This window comes from Neodiprion virginianus, chromosome 5, assembly GCF_021901495.1.
Source record: "Neodiprion virginianus isolate iyNeoVirg1 chromosome 5, iyNeoVirg1.1, whole genome shotgun sequence".
Taxonomy (NCBI): Eukaryota; Metazoa; Arthropoda; class Insecta; order Hymenoptera; family Diprionidae; genus Neodiprion; species Neodiprion virginianus.
The window spans coordinates 22567865-22592223 of NC_060881.1; the positions used below are offsets into that span (position 1 = coordinate 22567865).

General features: G+C 44.3%; 3 protein-coding genes across 13 annotated transcripts; 1 reads left to right on the forward strand and 2 right to left on the reverse strand.

Moving 5' to 3' along the window:
* Positions 1-211: 211 nt before the first annotated feature.
* On the reverse strand, positions 212-5742 carry LOC124304891 (DNA excision repair protein ERCC-5 homolog). 3 transcript variants are annotated; one of them, XM_046763653.1, is made up of 10 exons: positions 5262-5362; positions 4793-4840; positions 4531-4643; positions 4243-4418; positions 3503-3946; positions 3205-3424; positions 1898-3141; positions 1525-1738; positions 1206-1442; positions 212-1139 (listed from the first exon to the last, which is right to left on the reverse strand). In XM_046763653.1, the coding sequence occupies exons 3-10, from the start codon at positions 4616-4618 to the stop codon at positions 481-483; spliced, it is 3282 nt and encodes a 1093-aa protein (XP_046619609.1). In that variant the 5' UTR covers positions 4619-4643; positions 4793-4840; positions 5262-5362; the 3' UTR covers positions 212-480. The 3 variants fall into 3 exon arrangements, with proteins under 3 accessions (XP_046619609.1, XP_046619611.1, XP_046619610.1); XM_046763655.1 differs by lacking the exons at positions 4793-4840; positions 5262-5362 and adding an exon at positions 5633-5742; XM_046763654.1 differs by lacking the exon at positions 4793-4840 and having other exon boundaries at positions 5262-5386.
* Positions 4839-9784, forward strand: LOC124304903 (suppressor of hairless protein). Of its 7 annotated transcripts, none has more exons than XM_046763699.1 (3): positions 4839-5108; positions 7036-7907; positions 7995-9784. In XM_046763699.1, the coding sequence occupies exons 2-3, from the start codon at positions 7158-7160 to the stop codon at positions 8763-8765; spliced, it is 1521 nt and encodes a 506-aa protein (XP_046619655.1). In that variant the 5' UTR covers positions 4839-5108; positions 7036-7157; the 3' UTR covers positions 8766-9784. The 7 variants fall into 7 exon arrangements, with proteins under 7 accessions (XP_046619655.1, XP_046619653.1, XP_046619654.1 ...); XM_046763697.1 differs by lacking the exon at positions 4839-5108 and adding an exon at positions 5602-5726; XM_046763698.1 differs by lacking the exon at positions 4839-5108 and adding an exon at positions 5615-5730.
* A 785-nt stretch (positions 9785-10569) lies between these two features.
* Positions 10570-23702, reverse strand: LOC124304884 (myosin-VIIa). 3 transcript variants are annotated; one of them, XM_046763624.1, is made up of 28 exons: positions 23608-23702; positions 20570-20616; positions 19961-20074; positions 19736-19882; positions 19214-19398; positions 18985-19106; positions 18628-18884; positions 18323-18488; positions 18098-18228; positions 17450-17845; positions 16983-17363; positions 16746-16901; positions 16049-16642; positions 15760-15969; positions 15415-15612; positions 15176-15352; positions 14023-15063; positions 13689-13933; positions 13227-13587; positions 13008-13126; positions 12510-12906; positions 12250-12432; positions 11956-12157; positions 11701-11829; positions 11493-11589; positions 11271-11368; positions 11013-11182; positions 10570-10913 (listed from the first exon to the last, which is right to left on the reverse strand). In XM_046763624.1, the coding sequence occupies exons 2-28, from the start codon at positions 20585-20587 to the stop codon at positions 10707-10709; spliced, it is 6501 nt and encodes a 2166-aa protein (XP_046619580.1). In that variant the 5' UTR covers positions 20588-20616; positions 23608-23702; the 3' UTR covers positions 10570-10706. The 3 variants fall into 3 exon arrangements, with proteins under 3 accessions (XP_046619580.1, XP_046619579.1, XP_046619581.1); XM_046763623.1 differs by lacking the exon at positions 23608-23702 and adding an exon at positions 23168-23588; XM_046763625.1 differs by lacking the exon at positions 23608-23702 and adding an exon at positions 23168-23588 and having other exon boundaries at positions 20570-20629.
* Between the last annotated feature and the right edge of the window lie 657 nt (positions 23703-24359).

The window sequence follows — 24359 nt, forward strand, 5'->3', positions numbered from 1 at the left end:
ACATCTCCTGAAATTATATTCGGCGAATATGAACGGTTTGATTGAAACGATACAATACTCTACCGAAATACGCATGCACTTCAGCCGGGACGCGGTAGGTGCAAACCCACCTTATCGGGTCGCACGTTCATCGTAGTATGATATTTAATAATGTTAAAGCAGTGGAACCGTTTATGAATAAGTAGTTCAAATGGAATGAGGAAAATACTGGTACCTCTTCGATCGCACTTTTATTCAATTAAATAACGAAACAAATTCATCGATACACATAGTTGCGGTGGAAAAATACAAGACAATCATACCGTACAAAACGTTGTAAAAATAAAATCTGTACATCTTAAAAAAAACATCTACCGGCACCGCCAGTGGCGATGAAATCAAACAACTCATGTTTCATGCCACAATAAATATTACATGCAATATGTATAACTGACTTCGTAGAGGCCGAGCTTTGGGAACAAAATTATCTTACCTTTGGCTCTATGAACTGTCGCTGCTCTCCGAGAGCTCGGCCTCACTCTTGATTTTGCGGGCAGTCCGTTTGGATCGCTTTGCGTATCCTGGGCCCTTTTTTGATTTTCGAAAAACCTCGATAGCTCGTAGCTTGTTCTTCAACGCGTTTGCTTTGTCCTTTTCCCGTTGTGGTATGCACTCTGGCTTGACAATAGGTAGCTTTGTAGCCATTTCCGTTGAAGGAATTATCTTAACAACGCCGACGGCGGATGATTCCTCTTTTTCCTCGATTATAGGTTTTAGAAGGTTCGGCTCGCTAGACTTTGGTTTGCTTTTTCTAGTGCGTTTTTGCGGCACCTCGAAGTCGGCAGTTTCCTCCTCGCGTTCGCTTCCACCTCCCAATCGCTCGACCGCCTTCTGAACTCGTTTGCTAAGCGTTCCTTCTATACATTTCCTAGAAATCTTCACCTGGAAGTAGTCGTCGATCCCTTTCTGCTTCTTCGACTCTGCCTGTCGCTTCATTATTGGATTGAATATAACTTCGAACTTGGTTTTCGTCCATCCGAATTTATTTCTCGTAAAATCGGCCAGTAGCGTCGTGTTCGGCTCGTTCCATGTGAATCCCTCTTTTGATTCGTCGACAGTCGGGGCGAGATATGCCTGGACAACAGCTTCGCTGGGGAAACCTGAAAATTAGAAGCAACGACGCGTTCGTGACTTGAGGATTGAAAGTTAATGTAGCGAACGCCCACCTTTCTCGACGTGAACATTCTTCAATTTCGTACGTAGAGATGCTTTTCCGGGACCTGCTGCCCTCCCGGAATTTACCCAGTAGCGGAAATTGGTCAAGCCTCGCAACAGGTTGCCCCCTTCGGCCGGAAAAGCAGCGAGAATTTCGAGCCCTGTGACAGGACCGATTCCCGTCACTCCTACGGTGTAGTCACTGCCAACTAGAAGCGCAAGTTGCACCATTTGCTCTCTGGTGAGATCTGTAAAGTGGAGAAAACACAAGAAATGGTTGGTGACCGTGTACAGAGACGAAAAACAAAGTCACCGTCATTCGGCACTTACTAAAATGGTGGCGAATGTCGCTGGAGCGGAATTGCATGACGTGTTTGTTCAGGTTGAAAAAGTTCTTGTACACGCAACGACCGCCGAACAACCATATATCTGAATCGTCTGTTATCGTGCCGTCGGTTAGGTTGATCGTTTCCAAATAAGCACACTGAGCTTCCGCTTCCATCGGCGCAATCACGTAAGGAATTCCGAAAAAACGTAGAAGCTCCTGAGACACACGAACTTAATTAGGCTAATATAGAGTGGCAGTGAAGAACGTTCACATATTTTACCTTCAATAATTTTCAAAGAATTTTTAGATATAAAAATTTGGGTTCAGAGTTAAACAAACGATGATGATTAATCATACTGAAGATCAGTAACACACTTGAGCTTCCATACGCATCTGATCCGTAATATCAGTCGCTTGTCTCTCTAGGCGACCGAGAGTTCCGCTTAGCTCTTTCTCCTCGGTCTCTAATTGCTCCTGCATCGTAATGAGTTCTTCCCTCCGGGTAGGAAACTGGAAAGCTTTCTTCTTATCCTCATCCACGACGCTTGGTGCCGGCTGCTGATCATCTTTCGCTTTGTTGTTGACAGTCAACGCCTCGACGTTTCCGGCTTTTTCATCGATTTGAGGCGAACTGATTGAATCAGCTGCCATGTATTCGTCTGCTGCTCTGTTCTCCTCACTCGTAGTCTGAACCGATAGTTCTAGTGGTGTTTCGTGTACATTTTCGTTCACCTTTGATTGCTCTGGTGACGGTACTTCAATTTGGCTACGCCACTGGTCTGCGAGATCGCTACCGCGCCGCATTTCATGTACTGGAGGCTGTGTAACTTGAACCAGGCTCGCATTGTTAGCAAAAACATTAGCAAACATGTCATCTTCGGACTGTAAATTTTGCACAATTGTTATTTCGAGCACGGGTTTGTTTTCTTTCATTGCCGAATATGAGATATTTGGTACAGGGACATCTGTAACCTCGACAAAGTCATCTGATTCGGAGCTTGACGTTGTGACTGCTTCTTCGTTAACCGTCACATTCTCGATTGCGTGATGAGCAGCGGGCTTAGGACATTTGTTGTTCGTGGATTCGGAAAACTCTGTAGCCGCAAAATCGGGACACTCAATGGGAACATCGATTGGCGAGTAGCTGCGAGAATTCGTGCTCACGGGCACGTTATCCGTATCTGGCTGAGATTTTCCATCTTCGCTATCGGCGGGTTCGGTTTTAATGATGAAATCCAGAGCTTTCGAACATCGCTTAGAATCTCGGGGTCGATTGCGGCCCGACGACTTCTTAGACTTGTTTTTACTCTGCTCAATGATACACAAAATTTCCTCTTGACTTAAGCCGCTATGTTCCAGCATATACATCATCGCAGGATTGACGTCGCTGGATTTCATCAGCTTTTTTAATTTTTTCGATTTCATGACTGTGACTTCTGGCTCATCGCTAGATTCCCAGTCACTCTCCCAGTCTTCGTCAAGCTCGTATTCCTTCAAATTTTCAATTATCTCCACATCATCGTCTTCTGACGGAATCCCGTTACTCTCTGAGTTTGAACTCAATGAACTGACTTTGGTAATGTCAGGTTTTTTGGCTGTCAGAACGTCCTTATTCACACCTGAAAATCACAAACAACAGTAGCAACTGTTCAATATGAGAAAAATATGGGTAAGATATTTACCATTGATATACACAAATCTTGTCAAGTTGTCAGCTGCAATGCGACTCGCATTATCAATCTTTGTAGTTGTAGCGATCCCCTGTTCAGTGAGAAGGACATCCAATTCTTCCAAAGTCATGGTCTTGCCTCCCATCTCTCGCTCAGCTTCCTCTAAACATTCCTGAACATTTCTCCGCTTAAGCAAACGCTTCATTTGGTAGTTTGAAAAATCATGAGTATCCTGAAAAGATTTTTCAATCATTCTAAAATCATCCCTATCTTTAAATATTTCGTTTATATAGTCAAGAGCAAAGCAAACCTCAGGCATTTCATGAAGACATCCCCAAGAGTTTTCCTTCCTCGACGCCTTTAGATCGGTTAGTATGTCGTGACGGACATCCGGTGGCAATGCCCTAAACTCTGTGCTGCTGACATCAACACTGTGGATGTTTCCTTTCCATTTGGCTTGTTTCCTCGGACTAAGTTGAACAGATGATTCGGTTTCTGTCTCCGGATCATCTTCGTCCTCCGAAACAAACTCGCTGCTACTGGGAATGACGGGTAGCTTGAATAAATTCAGAGACGAATGTACAGAGGATCGATCGACTTTCTCTCTGGTTTCCCCCTTTTCCTCCTGCTTCTCAGCACTTCCAGCACCCAGGGCACCCTTGACTACCGTACGTTTAAGCAAATTATTTATCAAGTCGTTCTTCATTTTTTGCGCCTTACTAGATGCCATAGATTTCTGCTTTCTGCGAGAAGCCTGGACAGGGGGATAAGACAATAGAATAATTAACTCCGTTCTCTCACTACCTTATTCCCACGCTTAGCCTAATTGCATTTTTACATACTTGCATTAAAATCAAGATAACAAACTATATTCTGCATATGATATAGCATGTGAATGCTCGTATGTTATATTCGTTTTAGGACATACAAAATAGAAGTTTGAAACTTTAATTTTGCCATACCAAAAGTAGAAGAGAAGGTGTCTTATGTGTAGCTATATTTACTCAACAAACATGAAAATCTGCACCATCTATTCTTGACGAAACTTACAATCGTGTTCTTCTTGAGCAGAGGTACGCCGCCATCAAATACAAACACAGGTTTGATCTTATAATACAGTAATTTACATATTCGATTGAATAACCCAAGAAGATGAGCATTGGGCAGAGGACTTCCGTGCCCATCCTGATATCCTTGCATCACTTGATGCAACCAAATGGAAACATCTGAAGGTTTAAGTCAAGATAAATGTAGAATGCAGACGTGGGTATATGAGTATCATTGCCATTGAGGTAACCAATGATCGAGTTTGGTTGATAATGGGTATTGAAAGGATACCGACGGCGAGAACTTTTCCCTCCAGTGTTTCTAAAGCCACTGGTTTTCCAGCAGCATCCAGCAGTCGCCACAGACCATGAACGCCCATGGTGAATAATTATATATCATTAATTCTGAGGAAACAAATTTCATATAACACTTGTCGGAAACATTTACATCAGTTGTAAGTTATTGCTTTCGCGGTTTTAGTATAACATAACCTCAATTATTGATGGTACTGACACGGATGTTATGGTCGTTATTCACGATTGACGTTACTCACCGAAACGACAGGGACGAGACGCATCTTTGCTGATCGTCGCTCTGCGTACTACGTAAAATTATTCGCGGTTAAAAAAATGTAGCTCATGTGCGAACATACCACCCCAGTAGTCTATGTCGCCACGACGCGATGCGCAAAGAAGTAGAGGCATTGAATGGAAGGAAACCAAACATTGAATCCTATGTCTTTATAAATGAATGCATATCACCCGGTACATATTCAAAAGCTGGGGAGGATACATACAGACCATTCGGAAGAAACGATGAAGCGATTATCCGACAAATGCAGGCCTACACGCAAGCATCGCATGTTACAGGTATACAGTATAGGCAACTTTGTATGTATCATAACTACTAAGTATTCATATGAATAATGGAAGTATGTGGCATAATTATCGTTTTATGTATTACGATTTGTCAACGAATTCATAGTCAGGTTTACCCGAGTCGAACAGCGTGTTATATCTTACATGGTAGCATCAAGCGAGCAAGATGGAGCGCGTTGTATGCATACACACGTCACACGGTAAATACTGTACATACGGATGTACATCGACACGCGTGTGCGTGAATCGTGGTCATCATAACCACGCAGCTAGAAGTGGAATGGAGCGGACCGGAGTGGAGTGAGTGAGGGAGTTGAGGCCACCCACCCACTCTTTCCCACAGCAGGTTTTTCCCACGCCCTCGAGGGTAACCCCAACATCCTTTTGCGGCAGCAATTCCAGGCGTTGTAGCTGGGAAGTGGGGCCGGCGGGGTCGGAGTAGAGTGGGAGACGAGTGCCCAGGCCAGACCGGGGCATTGTAGAACAGTAAAACAATAGAAACTTCAGCCACTTACGATGGAATAATAACTCTACGCCGTCGCGGGGGATTGTTTAGTTCCATCCCAGACTCTGACATTGAACCATCATTGTCCAGGCATACACACGTCCGTATGTATGTAGCATACATGTGATAAAATGTTACACACGGCTTGGACCACTTTTAACTAATAAAATCTATCGTCGCTGCCGCGAGGTGACGGCGGCGAGTCTCGCGAACTCCGTTTTTAATTGCCGTTCAGCGCAACACTCGCCGTCCCCTTGTGAGTAATTGTTCTCTGTCAAAAGTTCTTCGGGTCGGAGTGTCTCGTAGCAGTTTTCTTCACCGTAGAACCGGCGACGCATGTGTGTAGTACGTACGTATGTGATACATGCATAGCTCATAGATACGCTCGTAGGGCCAATCGACGTCGGATGGTGCGGTGAGTTTGCGCGAGCGTTGGCAGAACTGTCGGAAAACTCGTAAAGTGAACAGGTGTTTTTTGAATGGATTAATTGTTAGGAAAAGACAGGCAGGCAGGTAGGCTACAGTTGTGTACAGTGTATTGCAGTCAGTTATTCTCGGGACCGCCACAATGCTTCCGAAATAGTAATAGCTAACGAAACGAGGTATGGATGCCGAAACGGGCGTCTCTACCGAAAACATTTCTCACCCTCGTAGTTACCAAATCGAAAGAACTGACGAACCACGGCTGGACATGGATAAAGCCGTTCGCAGCAGTGGGAAATGAGGTAGGCCTGTTTGTTACCCGTACGTTTTCACCCTGTCTGCAATGCAACCTATCGTAATCTCGCCGTAATTCGGTACAATATATTAGTAAACAAACGTCTCGTATATGAGTACGCTCGTAAATACGTAAATGCATAGGTATAGAATACGTGCGGAATGATATATGCATTCACGTGTATATTTGGTACAAGTGAAAGCATGTTTTTTCCGAGCAATCCTGTTTCTTTACTACTTTGCGATGCTTGGATGATAAATGTTAAATTCAACATTAAATTTGCAAGTACGCTTGAGAGTAGAAATAATTAAAAATATTGCGTTGTCATTACCGACAGCGTGCTCGTTAGGGCCAGTAGAGCAAACGTAGCTAAACCCGCTCCATCTAGGCTAAAGCGAGAAAAGCTGGCAGTGTCTCGGATTGTTTGACAACAATTAACCGTCGCGCGTGAAAATTCGTTTATCTGCACGCATGTAATTTCTGTGATTTAATTCAGATGCTTTCATTCGCCGGGTTTGATATCAGCTGGGTATCGCCGAGCGATGGTTGCTACCGCGTGTGATACGCGCGTTTTGCCTTTTAACATAGTACGTTTTTAAAAAGTGAGATTATGTAGGTTTAAATCGTACAAAAAAAATCAGAAAAATAAAGAATAAGCAGCTGTATCTTTGTCTGTAACACGTATTGTTTTCCAGATGAAGAGCTGACCTGCGGGCAAGTGGCAGGGATCATATCCACACGTGCAAAGATGTAACTGGTGCTCTAAAAAGTGGTGCTCAGAAATTAGTTTCCTGCCTAGATAGTAACGAGTGTAAATATGCCGCATCAGTTTGGGCTGCCTGCAATGGCGCACGGCATGCAGTCCCCTCCATCTCCGTCAGCTGTGTCGTCATCCTATCCTAGATTTGCCTCCTCCGGAGTGTACAGATCTGATACAGACCAGCGGCTGACGCGTGAAGCGATGGAGCGCTACCTCCGCGATCGAAGTGACATGGTGATAGTGATCCTGCATGCCAAGGTGGCACAGAAGTCGTATGGCAATGAGAAGCGGTTCTTCTGTCCTCCACCATGCATATACCTCTTTGGGGATGGGTGGAGGATGCGCCAGGAACAAATGCTACGCGAGGGGGAGTCCGAACAGTCGGCACAGCTATGCGCCTTCATCGGGATTGGCAACTCAGACCAGGACATGCAGCAGCTGGACCTCAACAACGGGAAGCAGTATTGCGCTGCTAAGACTTTGTACATATCAGACTCTGACAAGCGAAAACATTTTATGCTGTCGGTTAAGATGTTTTATGGTAGCGGACATGACATAGGTGTATTTCACAGCAAGAGGATAAAGGTGATATCGAAGCCTTCAAAGAAGAAGCAATCCCTCAAGAATGCCGATCTATGCATTGCCAGTGGCACCAGAGTCGCCCTGTTTAATCGTCTCAGGTCCCAGACTGTCAGCACCAGATACCTCCATGTCGAGAACGGCAATTTTCACGCCAGCTCAACCCAGTGGGGTGCCTTCACTATACATCTGCTCGATGATAATGAAAGCGAGTCCGAAGAGTTTCAGGTATGCTATCTTCTATCCTGTGAGATTAATTTTACACCATACACAATGTCATGCAAGATCTATCATGGTATATTGTGAGATTTGCAGGTTCGAGATGGGTATGTTCACTACGGAAGTACAGTAAAGCTGGTTTGCTCGGTAACAGGCATGGCCTTGCCACGTCTGATAATCAGGAAGGTAGACAAGCAGATGGCAAGTTTAGAAGCAGATGACCCAGTTTCCCAGTTGCACAAGTGCGCCTTCTATATGAAAGACACGGATCACATGTACCTCTGTCTGTCCCAGGAGAGAATAATACAGTTTCAGGCAACGCCGTGCCCCAAAGAAGCCAACAAGGAGATGATCAATGATGGCGCCTGCTGGACCATCATAAGTACAGACAAAGCAGAGTATCAGTTTTTCGAGGGAATGGGGCCTGTCCGTTCTCCCGTAACTCCAGTCCCCCTGGTTCACAGCCTGCACTTGAATGGTGGTGGCGACGTAGCGATGCTCGAACTAACCGGGGATAATTTTACACCAAATTTACAAGTGTGGTTTGGCGATGTTGAGGCCGAGACGATGTATAGGTGTCAAGAGAGCATGCTGTGCGTTGTTCCAGACATTTCTTTGTTCAGGGGGGAATGGCTCTGGGTTAGGCAGCCCACACAAGTCCCAGTTTCGCTAGTCAGGAATGATGGGATTATTTATGCGACGGGACTGACGTTCACTTATACCCCTGAACCTGGGCCACGGCCACACTGTCCTCCTGCTGACGAGATAATGAGAGCGCCGAGGTCCATGCATGATCCGAGTCTGCCCCCTGCAATTGCCGATGTTCCTTGGAATATTCACCATCAGCAGCCTCAGTCGGGACTCTGATGTATCGCACACTGCCAGAATCTGAGCAGTGGATCGGCTTCTAATGACAGCTACAGTGACAGTGACGGTGAGAATAGCTCTAGTGGTGAAAGTTTTTTGCGGCAAGCTGACGAGACTTAGGGAGATGAGTGTGACATGTGCAGCGACAATTTTAGGTGATGCCGAATTGTAAAAATGCTTATCATCTACAAAATTTGTATGAATCTGGTCACTAAGTACAGTGCTGCTGTTCGTAAAAAAGATATAGAAAAAGAGGGAACAACAGTTATGAAGGGAAGAAAAAAAATATAGAAACGGTGAATAAACTTTATCCTCATCTTCAGCTTCATTGTTCTCCCTTATACTCGATCTGATTTTCTATGAGTAATTCTAGAATCTGCATTGTATGAAAACTATTATTTCTAATAAGTCCCCCCTGCCATTGAAGCAATGGGCCGTAACAGGCCGGAAAAACCAGGAATCATTGGAGAACTTTCTTAATCTAGAAAAGTCCAGGAATTTAATATCACCCGGTCATTTATTGCCACCCTGATTATGGCTCCTCGTAAGCGTGTGGAGTAACAAACTCGTATGTACAAGAAATAATACCAAGAAGACATTTTGTAATATTTTTCTTACCATATTTATAATCTTTTAGCTAAAAATGTGAATATCTGTTATTTCTTCTACACACGAATCGAAAAGCGATACATATGCAATTAGCCTTTTCGTAATATACGGTGTAGATGTAATATGTACGATATACAGAAATAATATGCAAAAATCTGAATCCTGGCCGAGAAAATACTTGTATAAAAATACCTCAAGGGTCCATTAGTATATACACGTGGTATGAAGTGGGACACGCCTTGTTTCAATTATTTTTTACGTCTTCAAAAGATATTGAGAAAAAATATCCAATTAGAATACTTCTTTCTATTTTCAAGTTATAATTGTAGATATACATAATGCATATAACATGTGTTTGCATAATGGAACAGCACCATTTATAACAATAATACAATGATGAATACAGATAATATTTCAGTATATCGCAGTTTATGATTGAATGGATATGTATCTATGTACATATATATGTACGTACCGACACCTCCGCGAATTTCCACAACACTTTATGTTGCAAGATTTCCTGTATGTATAGTATATACATATTGGAGTTTTTTAAATTTTTCTCAAGGCATATTTCCGTTTTTTGAACAGGTATGTATTGTATATTACTGGTGAGGAAACGAGATAAGATCGACTCGAATCTGCCTGTCTCCATGTGATATGCTCTATTGTTAGCAAGGAATGGAAATGTGGCATCCCATGGGAATTTACCCACAATTAACATTCTCGTTGCCTCACAGTGTCGGGTACTCGACAACAGCAGTGAGGCACGTTTATCTTTCTTATTCGCAACACGGTTAAATCCGAGCTTACAATAATTACATCCTCCTAGTGTATACATAATTGTGCATAATTCTCTGTGTCTCTCTCTCGCTCTCTATACACACACACACACACACACGCACACATACATATGTATGTATTTATTTATTTATGTATAATAACCCGAGACTGGACGGATACAATTTGTATGGGAAAACCTTAGAGCATTGTATATGCTCCAAGGGGAAGACTTGGATGGGAAGTATGACTGCTTGCCCTAATCAGCTGCTTTTCATATTTTCTCGTTTTCCTTTCCATGTTGTATGATTAATATATTAAATATACTATATTTTAGTTGCATAATCGAAATAGATTTAAATCCTAAATAATAATAGTGATAATAACAGACCATGGTAGAAAAAAACAATTGCACTTAATAATACGATCGGTTTATATCGAGATATAGTATGAAAAATAACATTCTCAAAAATGCGTTGTTATACATCGTACTGTCGGTAATATTTCCTTTTGGAATGAATTTTTGCGAACCATAAACTTCTCAACCAAACGTTATTTTATTCTCATTGTACGCTGCTTATTCATATTTGTTAGCATTAATGATATGTACGATGTCAATAGGTCGTCCATTTTGTAGCCAAGAGAGGTTTCGCACAGCAATTTCGACCCTCTCACCAGGTTACCGATGGTCATGTGAAAGTATGTGTTACCTGACGACCAGTTTGAGATTCTGGTGAACGGATGTGTAACTAGGATATCCTGGAAGGTGGTGGGTAAACAAAACTAGCGTTAGTCTGCGAAATTAATTACAATACTTAGCGGATATGTTAAGAAACTTAATAAATCGACACAACGCACCTTTGTCTGCGGATGTATCAAGCTCACTCCATGTTTATTGATAGCAATCAGCAACATTTCTGGGTAATTTGGCTCGGTACTTTGCTTTACTTCGAAAAATGCAGATCCGAATGTCGGCCAGCGATATACTATTTTCAGAAATGTTATTTTCGCGTCCTCTGGACTCATTCCTGCAACGTGTATCGTCATTCATGAATCCCCGGTGCTTAAATATCACAATTTTGAACTTAAATTATCAATCTTATGCCATATAATTACCCGCGTCTTGGTTGTACGACCCAACGATCGATCTCTTCCAATCATTTGAACTCTGAATCTTTACCAAATCCGCGGGCACCAATTCTCGTAGCATTTGTCTGAAACGGTATTATTATTATTATTGTTGTTGTTGTTGTTGTTGTTGTTGTTGTTGTTGTTGTTGTTGTTGTTGTTGATGTTCGTATATTATCCTTAATATTGTGCATTCGAAGAAATACTTACGGGATCGCTTGTAATTCTTGTTTACTTTCTCCGAATCTTACTCTGTAGACGAGAGCTGCAAGTCGCGAGGCTTCCTCCTTAGTACATTTATGATATCCTGCAACATGCAAGTATATACAGTTTATCTGGGCTTCGATAAAATGATAAATCAATTTCCTCCAAGTATTTCCTTAGCCATATGAACAATTGAGCAACTTTCCAGTCTCACCTCTCAAGAGCTTTGGTAGTTCTTGATGAAAGTGAAATATCAGGTCGGCGTTTCTGTCTTTCCCAGGTACCGTGTTCGTCCATAACTTTTTCATGAAGAACACTTGATACGTAAATTGAGGAGACACACCTGTTCATTGAAAGTCAAAATATTAGGCAACTCCCGGAGAAACAGTTTTCTTAACTCATATATATCTATATATAATCATATAATATAATATTAATATACTAATTTGATAAACAGAATATAACCAACCGTCTCTCGATGGTCGGGCTTTTCTTATCCAGTCAGTCAAATGCCTGACGAAATCGAAGAAAAAGTCACCCTCGGGCACGGAGATCACTTTGTCGGCAATTTTGACGAACAGGCTGAATCCTTCCCCCGAGCGAAGGTTCAAACGTTGCGCTATGTTCTGGCAGAAGTCTTTCGCCCTTGTTGACGAATCCACCTCAAACGCCTGGGCGATAAAATTTAAGCAAGGCAAAATTTGCATTATAATCATAGTTTTGTGGATAGTTTATCAATTTATTCAATAATAACACGACTCACCTCGTCCGTGTCGTCAGGGAAATAAACTTTGTGAAATATCTGCGTCGTCTTATGCTGGATTGCTTCCACCTCAACCTGATGAGGGGGATATTTTCTCTGACCATTTCGCAACGTCTTCTGCAGCCTCTGCAGGGAGTCTTGCGATATCGGATGGCGTCGTGTCCGCAGAAACAGGGTCAATTCCTTGAAAGTAATAAAATGTAATCTGCTATTCGAGGGGCGAAATACTTCCATGGCGAATAACGGGCAGCTCTGAATACCTTGAGAAGGCTTTGACTGCAGGTGAACAATCCGGTGGCAAGCCACATCAGCTCCCAGCCGCGTTCCTCGCTGAGTCTGTTTCTGTTGTCCGTCAACTGCTTCATTATCTGGCAGTATATCTCGTCGCGAAGTATCTCATTCTTTAACGGGCCGTCGAAAATGTGATCTGTATACTCGTTACCTATGCGCGGTCTCTTCGTCGGCAAATCTCCCATGTACTTTAGTATGGCGTTGAAGGCAAAGCACGCCTCCTCCGCGAGCTCCTCCTTTGATATCAGTTTCTTCAGCAGTGGCTGTTTTATCGGATCCCTCGAATGTCGCCATAACTCGTCAATGTGACCACGGCGTGCTGTCGTCAACGTCAATGCTTTCGACATCGTCCGCTTTGGCGGTGTTCTGGAGAAATACATTTACCAATCAACTTTATTCGGAAGTGCCGCAGTGAGTGGCATTACCATATCGTTGCAGGATTTTCTGGGGCGATATACGACACGTACCTGAAATGATCTATTGCGTATTCGGCCAGAGTGTGCAGCTTCTCTCGAGATTCCACTCCATTCATTTGCTGTGGATAAAGACGGCGCCCATGTTCCGGCCCTTCGATGCTGAATAGTGCCTGCAGCGATAGGAAGAAATTCAATGAAATTAGAAAGCTGATTTCTTCCACGATGAAAATGCACCTGATCCAATACGTTCATGCGTGTGGTGTGCATTACCAGGATATCATTCGGTGGTTTAGTCAGGGATGGCAAAACGTAAACCGTTTCGGCAGGAAAGTCTCCCTTCTCGCCGGTCCTCTCACAGCAACCGATACACCATCCGGAATTGAGAACTGTTTCGCCCGTACTCTCTTCCTCGAGAACGATTAGATCGCCTTTTTGGAAACTGAGGAAAGACGAGGCGTCCCCGGGGGCCTTATAGTCTTGCAGTGCAATTACGTACTTGCTGCGTTTCTTCAAACCTTCGAGGAAGTAAACCACCAGATCACGGATATCTTCCGCGTTGGGACTCTGAAATGTGAATTCTTCTCCTCGCACCGTTGATAAACTAAACGTCTGGGTGAAGACCTTGTTTGTTCTGAAAAATAAAGGACAAATTGTAAGTAAACGATTATCCGCATCGTTGGACAGAGATGCAATATGTTGATGTCGCTGCATTCCGTAGAGCAGATAATTTACTTTTGACTAGATACGGTGGTGATTTCGGGAAAGGATAACTCCAGGAGCACTTTTTCTTGATCGTCAACCACATAGACACCGGTCCAGTTAACGGCTATAATAACGTCGTTTTTAGGCAAGTTTGGTCCGGAATTTCGATACGCCTCGTAAAATCGCGAGAAGAGCAGAGGCCACTTGAACTTGGCGTAGCTGACAACGTCCTCCTTCACGCGAATCGAGGGTACCTTCTCTTTCAAGTAATAACTCTGATAAAACAAAAAATATGTCAGGATTAATTTCTCCGTAAACGAAGGAAATGAATCTAAATTATCACCACCAACGAAGCGAACGTTACCTTTTTATACGCTTGAACAACGAGGTGTCCCCACCTGTCTATAGCCTTATCAACACCCGTAAGGCAGTAATCCGGTATGTAGTTTGGTAGCAGGGTGAAAAGTCTGTCAACGTTCATGTCAGTGAAGTATTCGATGTAGTATTGCTGGGCAGCTATCATGGCGAGGTCTTCCTCCTTGTCGCACCTGTATTCTCCGAATTTCACGCCTCTAACGACCTGCTGATATATCAGATTGGTGGCGACCTGATCCTCGGTGGGTTCGTGCCACGGGGCGAATATTTCCTTCCTGAAGAAAAGCCTCCAAGGCGCGTTTCTCTCCTGCGCCCCTTGCTCCTTGGCATACTGTTCGCACTGAGATATCGCATCCATCACGTGATCTCCGCCGCTACCAAGGGATGAGACTTTGTCAAACAACGCGATGTACAGAGAAAAACCGAACTGGTCCCTCAAGGATATTTTGTCAGAAAGCTGGTTGCATAGCTCCCTGGCGGTCGTCGCTGAGTCGGCCAGCAACGTCTTGGTATTGCCATCCATGAAGGTGATCGGCAACATTATCGGTTTCTTCGACTTTGTCGCCTGGAGTTCGAGCCAGCTCGGCGGCTGGTTTCTAGTTCCGTTGTTGAATGTTCTTTTCAGCCTGTCTTCGCAGTAGGGCGCGTATCCGGGTGGTCCCTCTCTGATGAATGCGCGTAAATAGCTCACGAACTTTTCCGATGGCGCAAAGCAACCGACGCAGAGAGACAGGAGAATCCAACCCCTGGCGTGCGATGATTTGGATGGGTTATTGGAAAGCTGCTTGCATATCTGACAGTAAATTTCGTCTCTCAATTCGGCGCGCAGGATACCGTGACCGATTATAAAGTGGAGTTTTTCAAGGTTTGACGTTGGCCTCGCCTCAAGCCAAGACTGATAGCTGTCCGCCGTGTACTCGTCGTCTTGCAAACGCCGACGCACGTCCTCACCAAGTTTGTTTTTTCGCTTTAGGGTCAGCGACACGAGCTTATGCCGAATCGAACGAGGCTTTTGTTTTAGGAACGTCTCCTAGAGAGGGATATACGTTAGGGCTTATTATTAGAATTTAAGATAGTTTTGAAATACGGTGTTCCATCATATTAGAGCCCCATGGCCGATACCGAAAAAATATACAACTCACGGGATCCATTCCGATCATTTGCGCCTCCTGGAACTCTTTGCTGCGTATGAAATTTCGCCCCAACGTCGCCGTCACCTTTGACATAACAGACGTGTTGTCCCTGTCCATCGTGTGATAACGGGGCTCGGGCAGGTCTCCGGTGAACCGTAATATCGTTATCCACAAAGCTTGAGCAGCCTGGAGGAAATAATTAAGGATAAAATATTTTGTTTACCGAGAATCATCGGGTTATTGCTTACCAATTGATCTCCCTGCGTGTGCAGCGGTAGCAACGGATGCTTGAGCGGCTTCCGGGAGTACTGATGAGTGATGTTTCCCTGGAAGTAGGTGGCGGCGAACTTCTGGAACTTGTATTCCGAGAGATCCTCCTCATCCTCGGATGGCATTTGGATGGGGCTGATCACTTCGTGCTGATCGGCTTTCGGCGCTGGTAAATCCTGAGTAAGAAATCGTTGTCAATTCAGGGTAAAGAATTCTTACTATTGCCCGATTTTGTTCCACTTGGTGCAACATTCACTTTCAACGCATTTTGCGGCGCACTATTTTACTGTAAATCGGATTCGCTATTATAGATTCAGTCTCACGTTAAAGACAGAGGTTTCCCTGGCCGGAGTCGGGGCCTCGCTACTCGAGTCTGGAAGAAAATCGAACATGGCTTCAACTAGCTTGCTGTCATCGACCGGCTCGTCCTGCTTCTTCGCCGCGTCGTTTATGAGGTTTTTCTTAATCTCCATTCGTCGCCTATCCTCTATCTCCATCTCTATCTCCTTTCTCTCCAGCTCTTGCATTCTCTCCTGCGCGATAGAAATCAAGGTTTAATAAATCGCACCTCGTATCGGGCCCGCTCTGAATAGGAGGAAAATATGACATTACCCTGTAGTTCTGCTCGGCAATTTCCTTGGCCCTTTTGTTACCCTGGTCTTTGAGCTCCTTCTCTTCCTTCTTGCGGAGCCTCAGCACTTCAATATGATGCCTATAATCGTATTTAAGCTTTTTGAACCTCCGCTGAGCTATCATCCGTCTGACGTGAGCCTGGATCTTAACGATAGCCCACATCTTCTTGCGATACATTCTGCGTGTCAAGTAACCCCTCGCATGTGCTTGCAGCCCGACGATGTGCCCCCTGAGGTGTCGGAACCTGTGGGATAGAACCCTCGACCGAATAAGAGCCTGAAGCCGCATATACCCGATGCGCATTCGCTTGTATCTCTGCCGCTGGGCGTAGCCCCTCCAGCACTTTTGGATCTTGACAGCAGCAGCCCGCATCCGTAGGAATCTCCGCCTATATACCCAACCACGAATGTTCCTTTGCAGAATCAGTATTTTGCGCGTGAGTACGCGGTCCCGTTCCTGCTCGAGGAACAAGTCGTGCGCGTCCTTTAGGAAGACTTTGGTGTGCCCCAGCTGATAGTCGGATCTCCCAAGCACCGCCTGACATATCCTAAATGTTGCAGCTCGGCATTCGGTCTGCAACGAGTTAAACACGTGTGCGGACATTCAAGGGCTATATTCTTCGATGGGGTCATTAAAGAATATACGTTCTCAACTACTCGTTTACGATCATACCGACCTTGTGAGCTGGAGGGATGCCGGCTATGAGAAACCTATATCTTTCGACAAATTCGTTGAAGGAATGTCTGATTGGGTAGCCAGCTCTTCGTATTCTGATGGTCTCCATCATGCCCGAGTATCTCAATTGACGACAGCAAAGACCTCGGTCGAACATCTGCAAAATACGTGGAAATGAGAGTAACTTGTTTGTACTTGGTCAAATAATAGAGTATGAAAGAATCGTTTTGTTAATTACCATTGGCTTTTTGTACTCGTTCGGCTTGATGCACCTTATGAAAAACGGTTGGCAACTGCACAGGGTTTTCATTAGAGCATCCAGCGACTTTTTAAACTGGGTCGACAGTGTTGGAGCCCTCTTGCGCGTCTCTGAACCCATTCCGATGTCCTCGGCGAAACAGACTTGCAAAAATTTGTTTGTTGATATGTGAATAAGCTGGAGTAAATCGGCGCTGAAAGTATCTCTGTTCTTCTCCAGGAAACCTCGAGTATCATAGAAAACGACGCCAGCAAAGTGGTTCAGACCAAACGACGTGTTTATATCCGATTTTGGCTTCAAATAGTTACGATGACTGCCGTGGGTTTTGTGAATTTTAGCCAGCATCGTTTGGTCGGTTCCCTGAAATTTAGCACGGGTGTACAATTGATAAGCTGCAATGTCCGTTGTGAAGGAGAAAGGCGAAAGAGCCGATTCTTGTGCCTTACCTTGGGAAATTTCGACTCCTCGTCTATCAGGGCCATGATATTGAGCTGTTTGATGGCTATCAGATCGAGAGCATCCTGATTATCGACAAACTCGATGTGCTGCCAATTGATGCCCTCGTGGTTGTATTCCTCCTGCTCGAGCTTGAATATGTGCTGAACAAAAAATTGTTGAAGGTTCTCGTTGGCGTAATTTATGCAGAATTGTTCAAAGCTGTTGTGATTAAAGTTTTCGAAGCCAAATATATCCAGCACTCCGATGGCGCTTCTCGCCATATTCTTCGGCCGGTATATCGCTTCGTTTATCTTCTTCACGATCAAAACGAACAGCCGGCCGTAAATGCCTTTCACAAAAGCATCGCGGATGTCGACTGACTGATCTCTCGATAACGTGGAGACCTGTTGATCAGAAAACTGTTGTCGAGGTACTTGGGATATCCACTCAGAAAATGTAGTTACAATAACAACAACAATAATAGTAATAACTACCACCCCCTCCCCCCAAAATACCCGATAGAGTATATTCCCATGAGCCGTTAGGCTTTTGCGGGTTAAAGGAAGGAATGGATTACTGAGCATCATTATGCGACTGCAGACGCCGATCTCGTCTTCGTCTTAGGCCAAATTTGATTAATTATAGGTATAACGTACCACTGTTTCTCCATGAGCGAATATCGTACGCCTCGTCAGTGCAGCTATCAGGGGTTGAACAGGAACTCCTAGAAGGCTGGCGACTCGCTGCACATTGGTTTGCTCCGGTATTTCGGTTGCGTCAAGATTATCTACAAAAATGCAAAAAGTAACGTGCGTTAACAAGAATCCTATGCAAGTTTTGTTGACATAATACGGGTCATTTTTTTAAATATCTTTACGTACCTACGACAGTTGCTTTGTATTTGATGTTTCCGGTATGCAACAATGCGGCCAGGAGTTTGAGGATTTCCCATATTTCAGCGTCAGTGAACAGCAAGACTTTCATCGCCGATCTAATGTCTGCGAATTCTGCAGCATCATCTCGTCCCTCGCACGTGATGCTTCCACCCTTCCAAAGCCCAAAATTTTCAGATTATCATCAAGTAGGTAATGATTTGATTTCTATAAAAGTCTGCATGGCAATTGATTATACGCATTCGTTTCACGGTAAGAGAGGTAGATCATCAACGGCAATATGTAATATTTACCCCTGTCAAGTATTTGTATGTAGAAGCATCGTCCAGTTCTAACTTTGTCTTCTCTTCTCTGGAAAGCCCGGCGAGTATGCAGTAGAATATATGATAATTCCTTTCATCGGTGCTCTGCGATACGATGCGTGATTTCTCAAGGAGATACTGCTCTATCTTGGCTCCCTCGATCACCCCGAGCTCGTTGAAATGGATGTCAATGTATTTGCCAAATCTCGACGAATTGTCATTTCTTACCGTTTTTGCGTTTCCGAATGCTAGAGACAGCGATTAAGGTTGATCGGGTAAGCGATTGATTAGCAGAACAGTTTAAGCATGATAATATGTAAAGAAATAGCATATTCGGAATCTCCTTGCCTTCCAGAATGGGATTAGCCTCGAGTATCTGTTGCTCTATCCAAGAATGTTTGCCGCTAATAGCAGCGAGGTATTGAAGTATTAGCTTGGTGCTCTCAGTTTTTCCGGCCCCGCTCTCTCCGCTGGATGAAAAAAAAAAGAAAAGGAATATCACGGCCTGAGTAATTTTTCCCTAATTCAGCATGCCCGGGCTTCATGATCTCGATTAACTGTAAGTTTTTGGAAGTACCTGATCACAATGCACTGGTCCTGCCCATATCGTTTCATGTGCGTATAGCTATTGTCTCCTATGGCGAATATGTGAGGCGGCAGTTCGCCTATTTTTCGATCTTTGTAAAGTTTTATTTGTTCTGCGGTGTAGATCGGCAATATTTGATAGGGGTTCACTGCGACCAATATGGACCCAGTATAAGTCTATAAAAGAAAGTGAGGATCATTCGGGTGCAGTGAAACTATTAATTGAGCCCCACTGGTTACTCTCGAATTTGATACTCCACAGCGTTAGTTTATTATTTAGTCTATTATCAGCAACACAGCGGAGGGAGGGAAAATATTTAAGCCCTGGTAAAGACTCGCTCCTAGTCCATAATCGTCTCGAGCATGGAGCAAAGATATGTGTTTGCTTTATGAAACGAGTGATAAAGTTATAAGTGAATTGCACCGTTATGTCTTACTCGGAGCATCGTCTTACGTGGAAACCTGCGGAATGTTTTATCTCACAGATGGGTCTAGACTAATGAAAACTGCTTACATATATGAGATTCTCGTTGTAGCGGATGAGAAGATTTCTCAGAATACCAGCTTCGTGAAGGTCTCCGAGGCTGATCATGTCTTCTACGCCCTGGACGGACGTAGCGTGCATCGCCTTTATCCTCCGCTCTGGGGTCAGCCATTGTTCCTACAACAAGGATAACTAACGAGTATGAATAACCGATCAACGATTACCACCTGCAATATTTCGGTGTTCTGCGAATACCTTATTGTCGTCGTCTTTGACCTGGATTCTTCTACCCTCGGCCGATACGACGCGAGCCCCGATCGCTACGTCGAACTCCCTTCCAGATACGGGCTCGATCCATATGTAATCTCCCTATGAAATTAAGAACTTTTAAGGTTTCGCGCGAGCGCCGATTGAAAAGGTAATCGGTCAATTGGTGTTAATTGATAATCAACGAAGCAGGCTTCAAGTAACTGATGTAAATCATATCTTTCTCCACAGTATCGTATCATACTAGTTATATCAATAGTGGCGTGTAAACAGATCTTGACAGCAGTCCGAGCAGCGAAAGATCCTCGTTAATTCCTCGGCCCATTTGCTCAGCCACCGGAACATCGGAAGAGCACTTCCGCGCTCGGAACTGCTGCGGAGGTCGCCATTGCGGCCCACGCCCGTTCGGCATTCACCATTTACAAATTCGGCTGATCACTGTTTATTTTTATTTTTTTATTTCTTCTTTTCAATGGGCCAATAATCCACAGAAATCAATGTACACGTATAGCTGCATGATATAATGCATAAAACGGAGCGAATCAGATAATAAATAAATGGAGTGAATAATTTGTACACAACGTCGGGTCAACCTACCCGCGTGACGATGACCATCTCTCAAATCTTGGCCGCTGTCCCGCCACCTGAAACAATAATCTATAACGTTATTTCACGATGATTGGTACACGATTGTTTCCCTCATCATCTCCGAGCGCGTAAAAGTGCGTATACTACGTATTATAATAATACGCGCAGTAAAACGACATTTATGGCACAAGCGTATGTAACGCGACAAGGCTGTTTATCAGGCAGCCTTCGAGTATCATAAAAATCCATCATCATTACATAGATCCCGCATTCCCGCGGCATATCTTACAGCCCACAGCGACTTGTAACGGGCACGGGTTTAATTCAAGATGCGCGTGTACTGTAAGCCTGTAACTTCGACGGTGTTGAAGAGGATGAGGACGTCGATACACGCACGTATTGTACGTTGTACGCGTAACATGCATACGATGCCCGGAGTTTCGGCCTCGTACGCAAAACAATCACCGGCCACGAGGTGCAACGTGTTTCAGTGTCGGGCGTCGGGGATGTAATTACCATAAGCAATTATCGCGCGAACCTGCACCGGTACTTACAACAGTAGGTTGCTGCTGTTGCTGCAGAATACCTAGATCGAACCTAGATATTTTATTCATTTAACGTGCGCAAACGGGCCCCTTTCCGTTTCTCATACCGATGCTGTTCTTCGAGACCCGTCGCGCCGCGGCGAGACAGGGGAGTTGTTATCCTGGTCAATCACCGTTAGCGCTCACGGTATAAGAGCCAACTTTAAACCTGTTGCGAAGTGGGTTAGATATTCTGCCTGTATACATTTATACACGTACAGTAAGTGTGTACACAGCCGCGCAACCCGGCTGGATAACACCATCGTCGTCGGTTATATCCGCTTACGCGTTTATACATATAAGACTCGATAGTCGATAATTCGCGTCAACTGTACCTATGCTGAAAAATGAAGCGCACATCCGATTCGCTGACGACGATGTTTACGTGTGTGCGTTATGTCTAGTGCTCCGGACTAAATTGCAGATCTTTTCTTTTCCTTACCCTCCTGCGGCTCTCTTCCTCAACCGCGGTTCATTTTCAATATAGCTAATTATCACCAATCTTCATGGTACGTGATTCTGCACGTCGAGAGAGGGATGGTGAGAGTTCGTTGTATTGTTTACACAACGCGTAGGTATATCGGAGTGCGTGCGGTCATATTTCTATGCACTGGTTTATCGGATATATTATATGTCTTGTCTGCATGTGGCTGTATGTGCAGGAAGGTACTAATGAGACTGAAGTTAGTAACGTTAACGCCACGAAACATTCAGGGAAACATGATGATTTTCGCTAGTTTATAGTGACTTTGAAATAGTTCAGTTTTCGAAATATGAATGCGTTTTGTCTTATAATGATTTACTGCATTTCAGACATTTCTGCAACTGTGTAATAACGATTGTTTCGAAACGTAAATCATTACAATAACGTTACTAACTTCAGCCTGATATGTACTACGTAACGCCGCGCGCACGTGCGCGACCCGAGTTAAGCACGACTCGTAGATGTGAATGTATAATTCATACCTAGGATAGGTATGTACATGCATACATACACATCGAAACTTGGATTTCGAGAATATCAGGCATTCAAATCACATTCGGAGCTCAAAATAATGTAATTAAACATACAGCTAACAGGTCTCAAAGTGAATCGGGATGGTTGAAACGGTCAACCACTACATCGGGTGGCGCGTTTAGTTGCTGTTATAAAAACATGGAAAATCTCAGTAATTGAAGCAATCAGAGGTTAACAAATACTCTAATAGATATCGAAGGATCGTATACTTGTATGTGCATTATAAGCACACGCGCAACTGTGCCAACATTGATCATATGACATAACGAGCTGATCTGACCGAATGCCGCGTTTCCTGGGTACCTTATAAGTCATACCTAATGCATAGTATACATGCTTACATCACAGTATACATACGTACTGAAATTGCGGGATCGTGGCGACGCGATAATTTTACACGACGTTTAATTATTACTTTTCTCAGGTATGTATGACTCATACTCATAATTGTTGTACCAAAAAAATTTGCACGCAACTATATTATACACCGTTTAGTACTGTAGGGAGGAAGGAAAAAGGTGTCTACGGTAGAGAAACCGGAGTCTGAAAAAATTGTTCTCCGAGTGTACTTGGCGCGAGAGCTTACCGAGTCTCTCGATACGCCCGATCGGGAATCCCGTACAACAGCCAAGGTATTAAGCAGCAGCAGCAGCACAGCAGTCATTGACTGCAAAAATATATGGGGAATTCACGATGAAGGAAGGAACGGTCAGCGGTAACGGTAGGCCTTACAGAGTTCGATTCCTGCTAGACGCGGCGGAGCGTGAGAGAGATGAGAAATATAATATTTTCTATACACACGATCGTGTATCTAGGCGAAACTATTGAAAAAGCAATTGACCGAGCTTCAAAAATCGGGCGTATCAGTGTATAATCCCTAAATGAAATACAGATCGCCGTAGTAATTTTCCAGTGTCTCGTGCAGAGATCAAGGTCCCTGTCGCTTCCCACAATATTACGTGTATGTATTAACATCGATTTGTACGTAACAGATGCTTAGCTCACCTTGTTGAATACGCGTAAGTAATTGCGGGTGTATTAATCGGCTAAATCCCAAGACTCCATAAGGCGGCACACTGCAGAACACTGATCGGTACTCGGCGACCTTTCATTCCCAAAATATTCACCGTCTATTACAGGTGTGGAAGATCGAATCGTTAAAGTCGCGGCGATTTACGTAAAAGTACAGCGCTAAGAAGGCGCGCGTCGCGTCTCGAGACCGAGGGTTCGCCGATAACAAGATAATTGTAATGAATCAAGGGTAAAGGAACGATCGAGAATAATATCCGAGCAGTTTTTAACGCCGAAGTCTACCTTTAACCACTTATACGGCTACAACGGGCCGTACGGGGTACGCGGTCACCGGCACATTAACACCACACTCGCTCGGGGAGGTTCGGTTTAGATCGGAAAGTGACTGTGGCTGTCGCCTGCCTTATGCCTACCTGTAGCCAGGTGGAAGTGGCGGCGTGCTGCTCGCTGTGCTAGGCGAGTAAGGCGAGGCGCGGCAAGGTAAATAGCTGACTGAATGTTGACTGAATGGAGAGCGCGAGTCACGGCGACTCGACGACCGCACCGCGTTACGGCAGGTGAGCGAGAACAGGGGCAATGCTTCGAGGACGAGAGGCCCCACCTGACGTCCCGATTTGAACTCACCAGGGGAAGAAATCCGGAGAAGGAACGAGGATGCAACGACTACCTGCCTGACCTACAGACCGCCTCGCTCTCACAAGGCGGATTCCCGATGATGATGATGATGATAACTGATTCGAGGATGAAGAAGAAACCGAAGCTCGATCGGGAGGCAGTGTTTAGATTACACGCGTTTCTTAATTCTTTCCATTCGTGCTATTTAGGCATCGCACTTATTCCCGTATGCGAGTGAGGAAAACTTTCTTCCTCAGCCTCTTGCGAGATGAAGACAATTCATTTGCGAATTGTGATCAAAGTAGATCTTAAGGAATCGGAGCTTAATGTTAGTCAAGACGATACCGATTCTTCAATAAACCCAAGTTTTAATCATTGAAATAAAGGGGAACCCCAGGCCTACTGATGTATCGACATTGTATGTGGGCATTCACATTATTGCGCATGATGAATCAATTCCACGCAGTCCGAAAACGTTGCGAGCAACATATCAAGATTAGAGCCGAGAAACGAAAGATTTCGTTGGCAATTCCACTGCTGTTGGACTCAC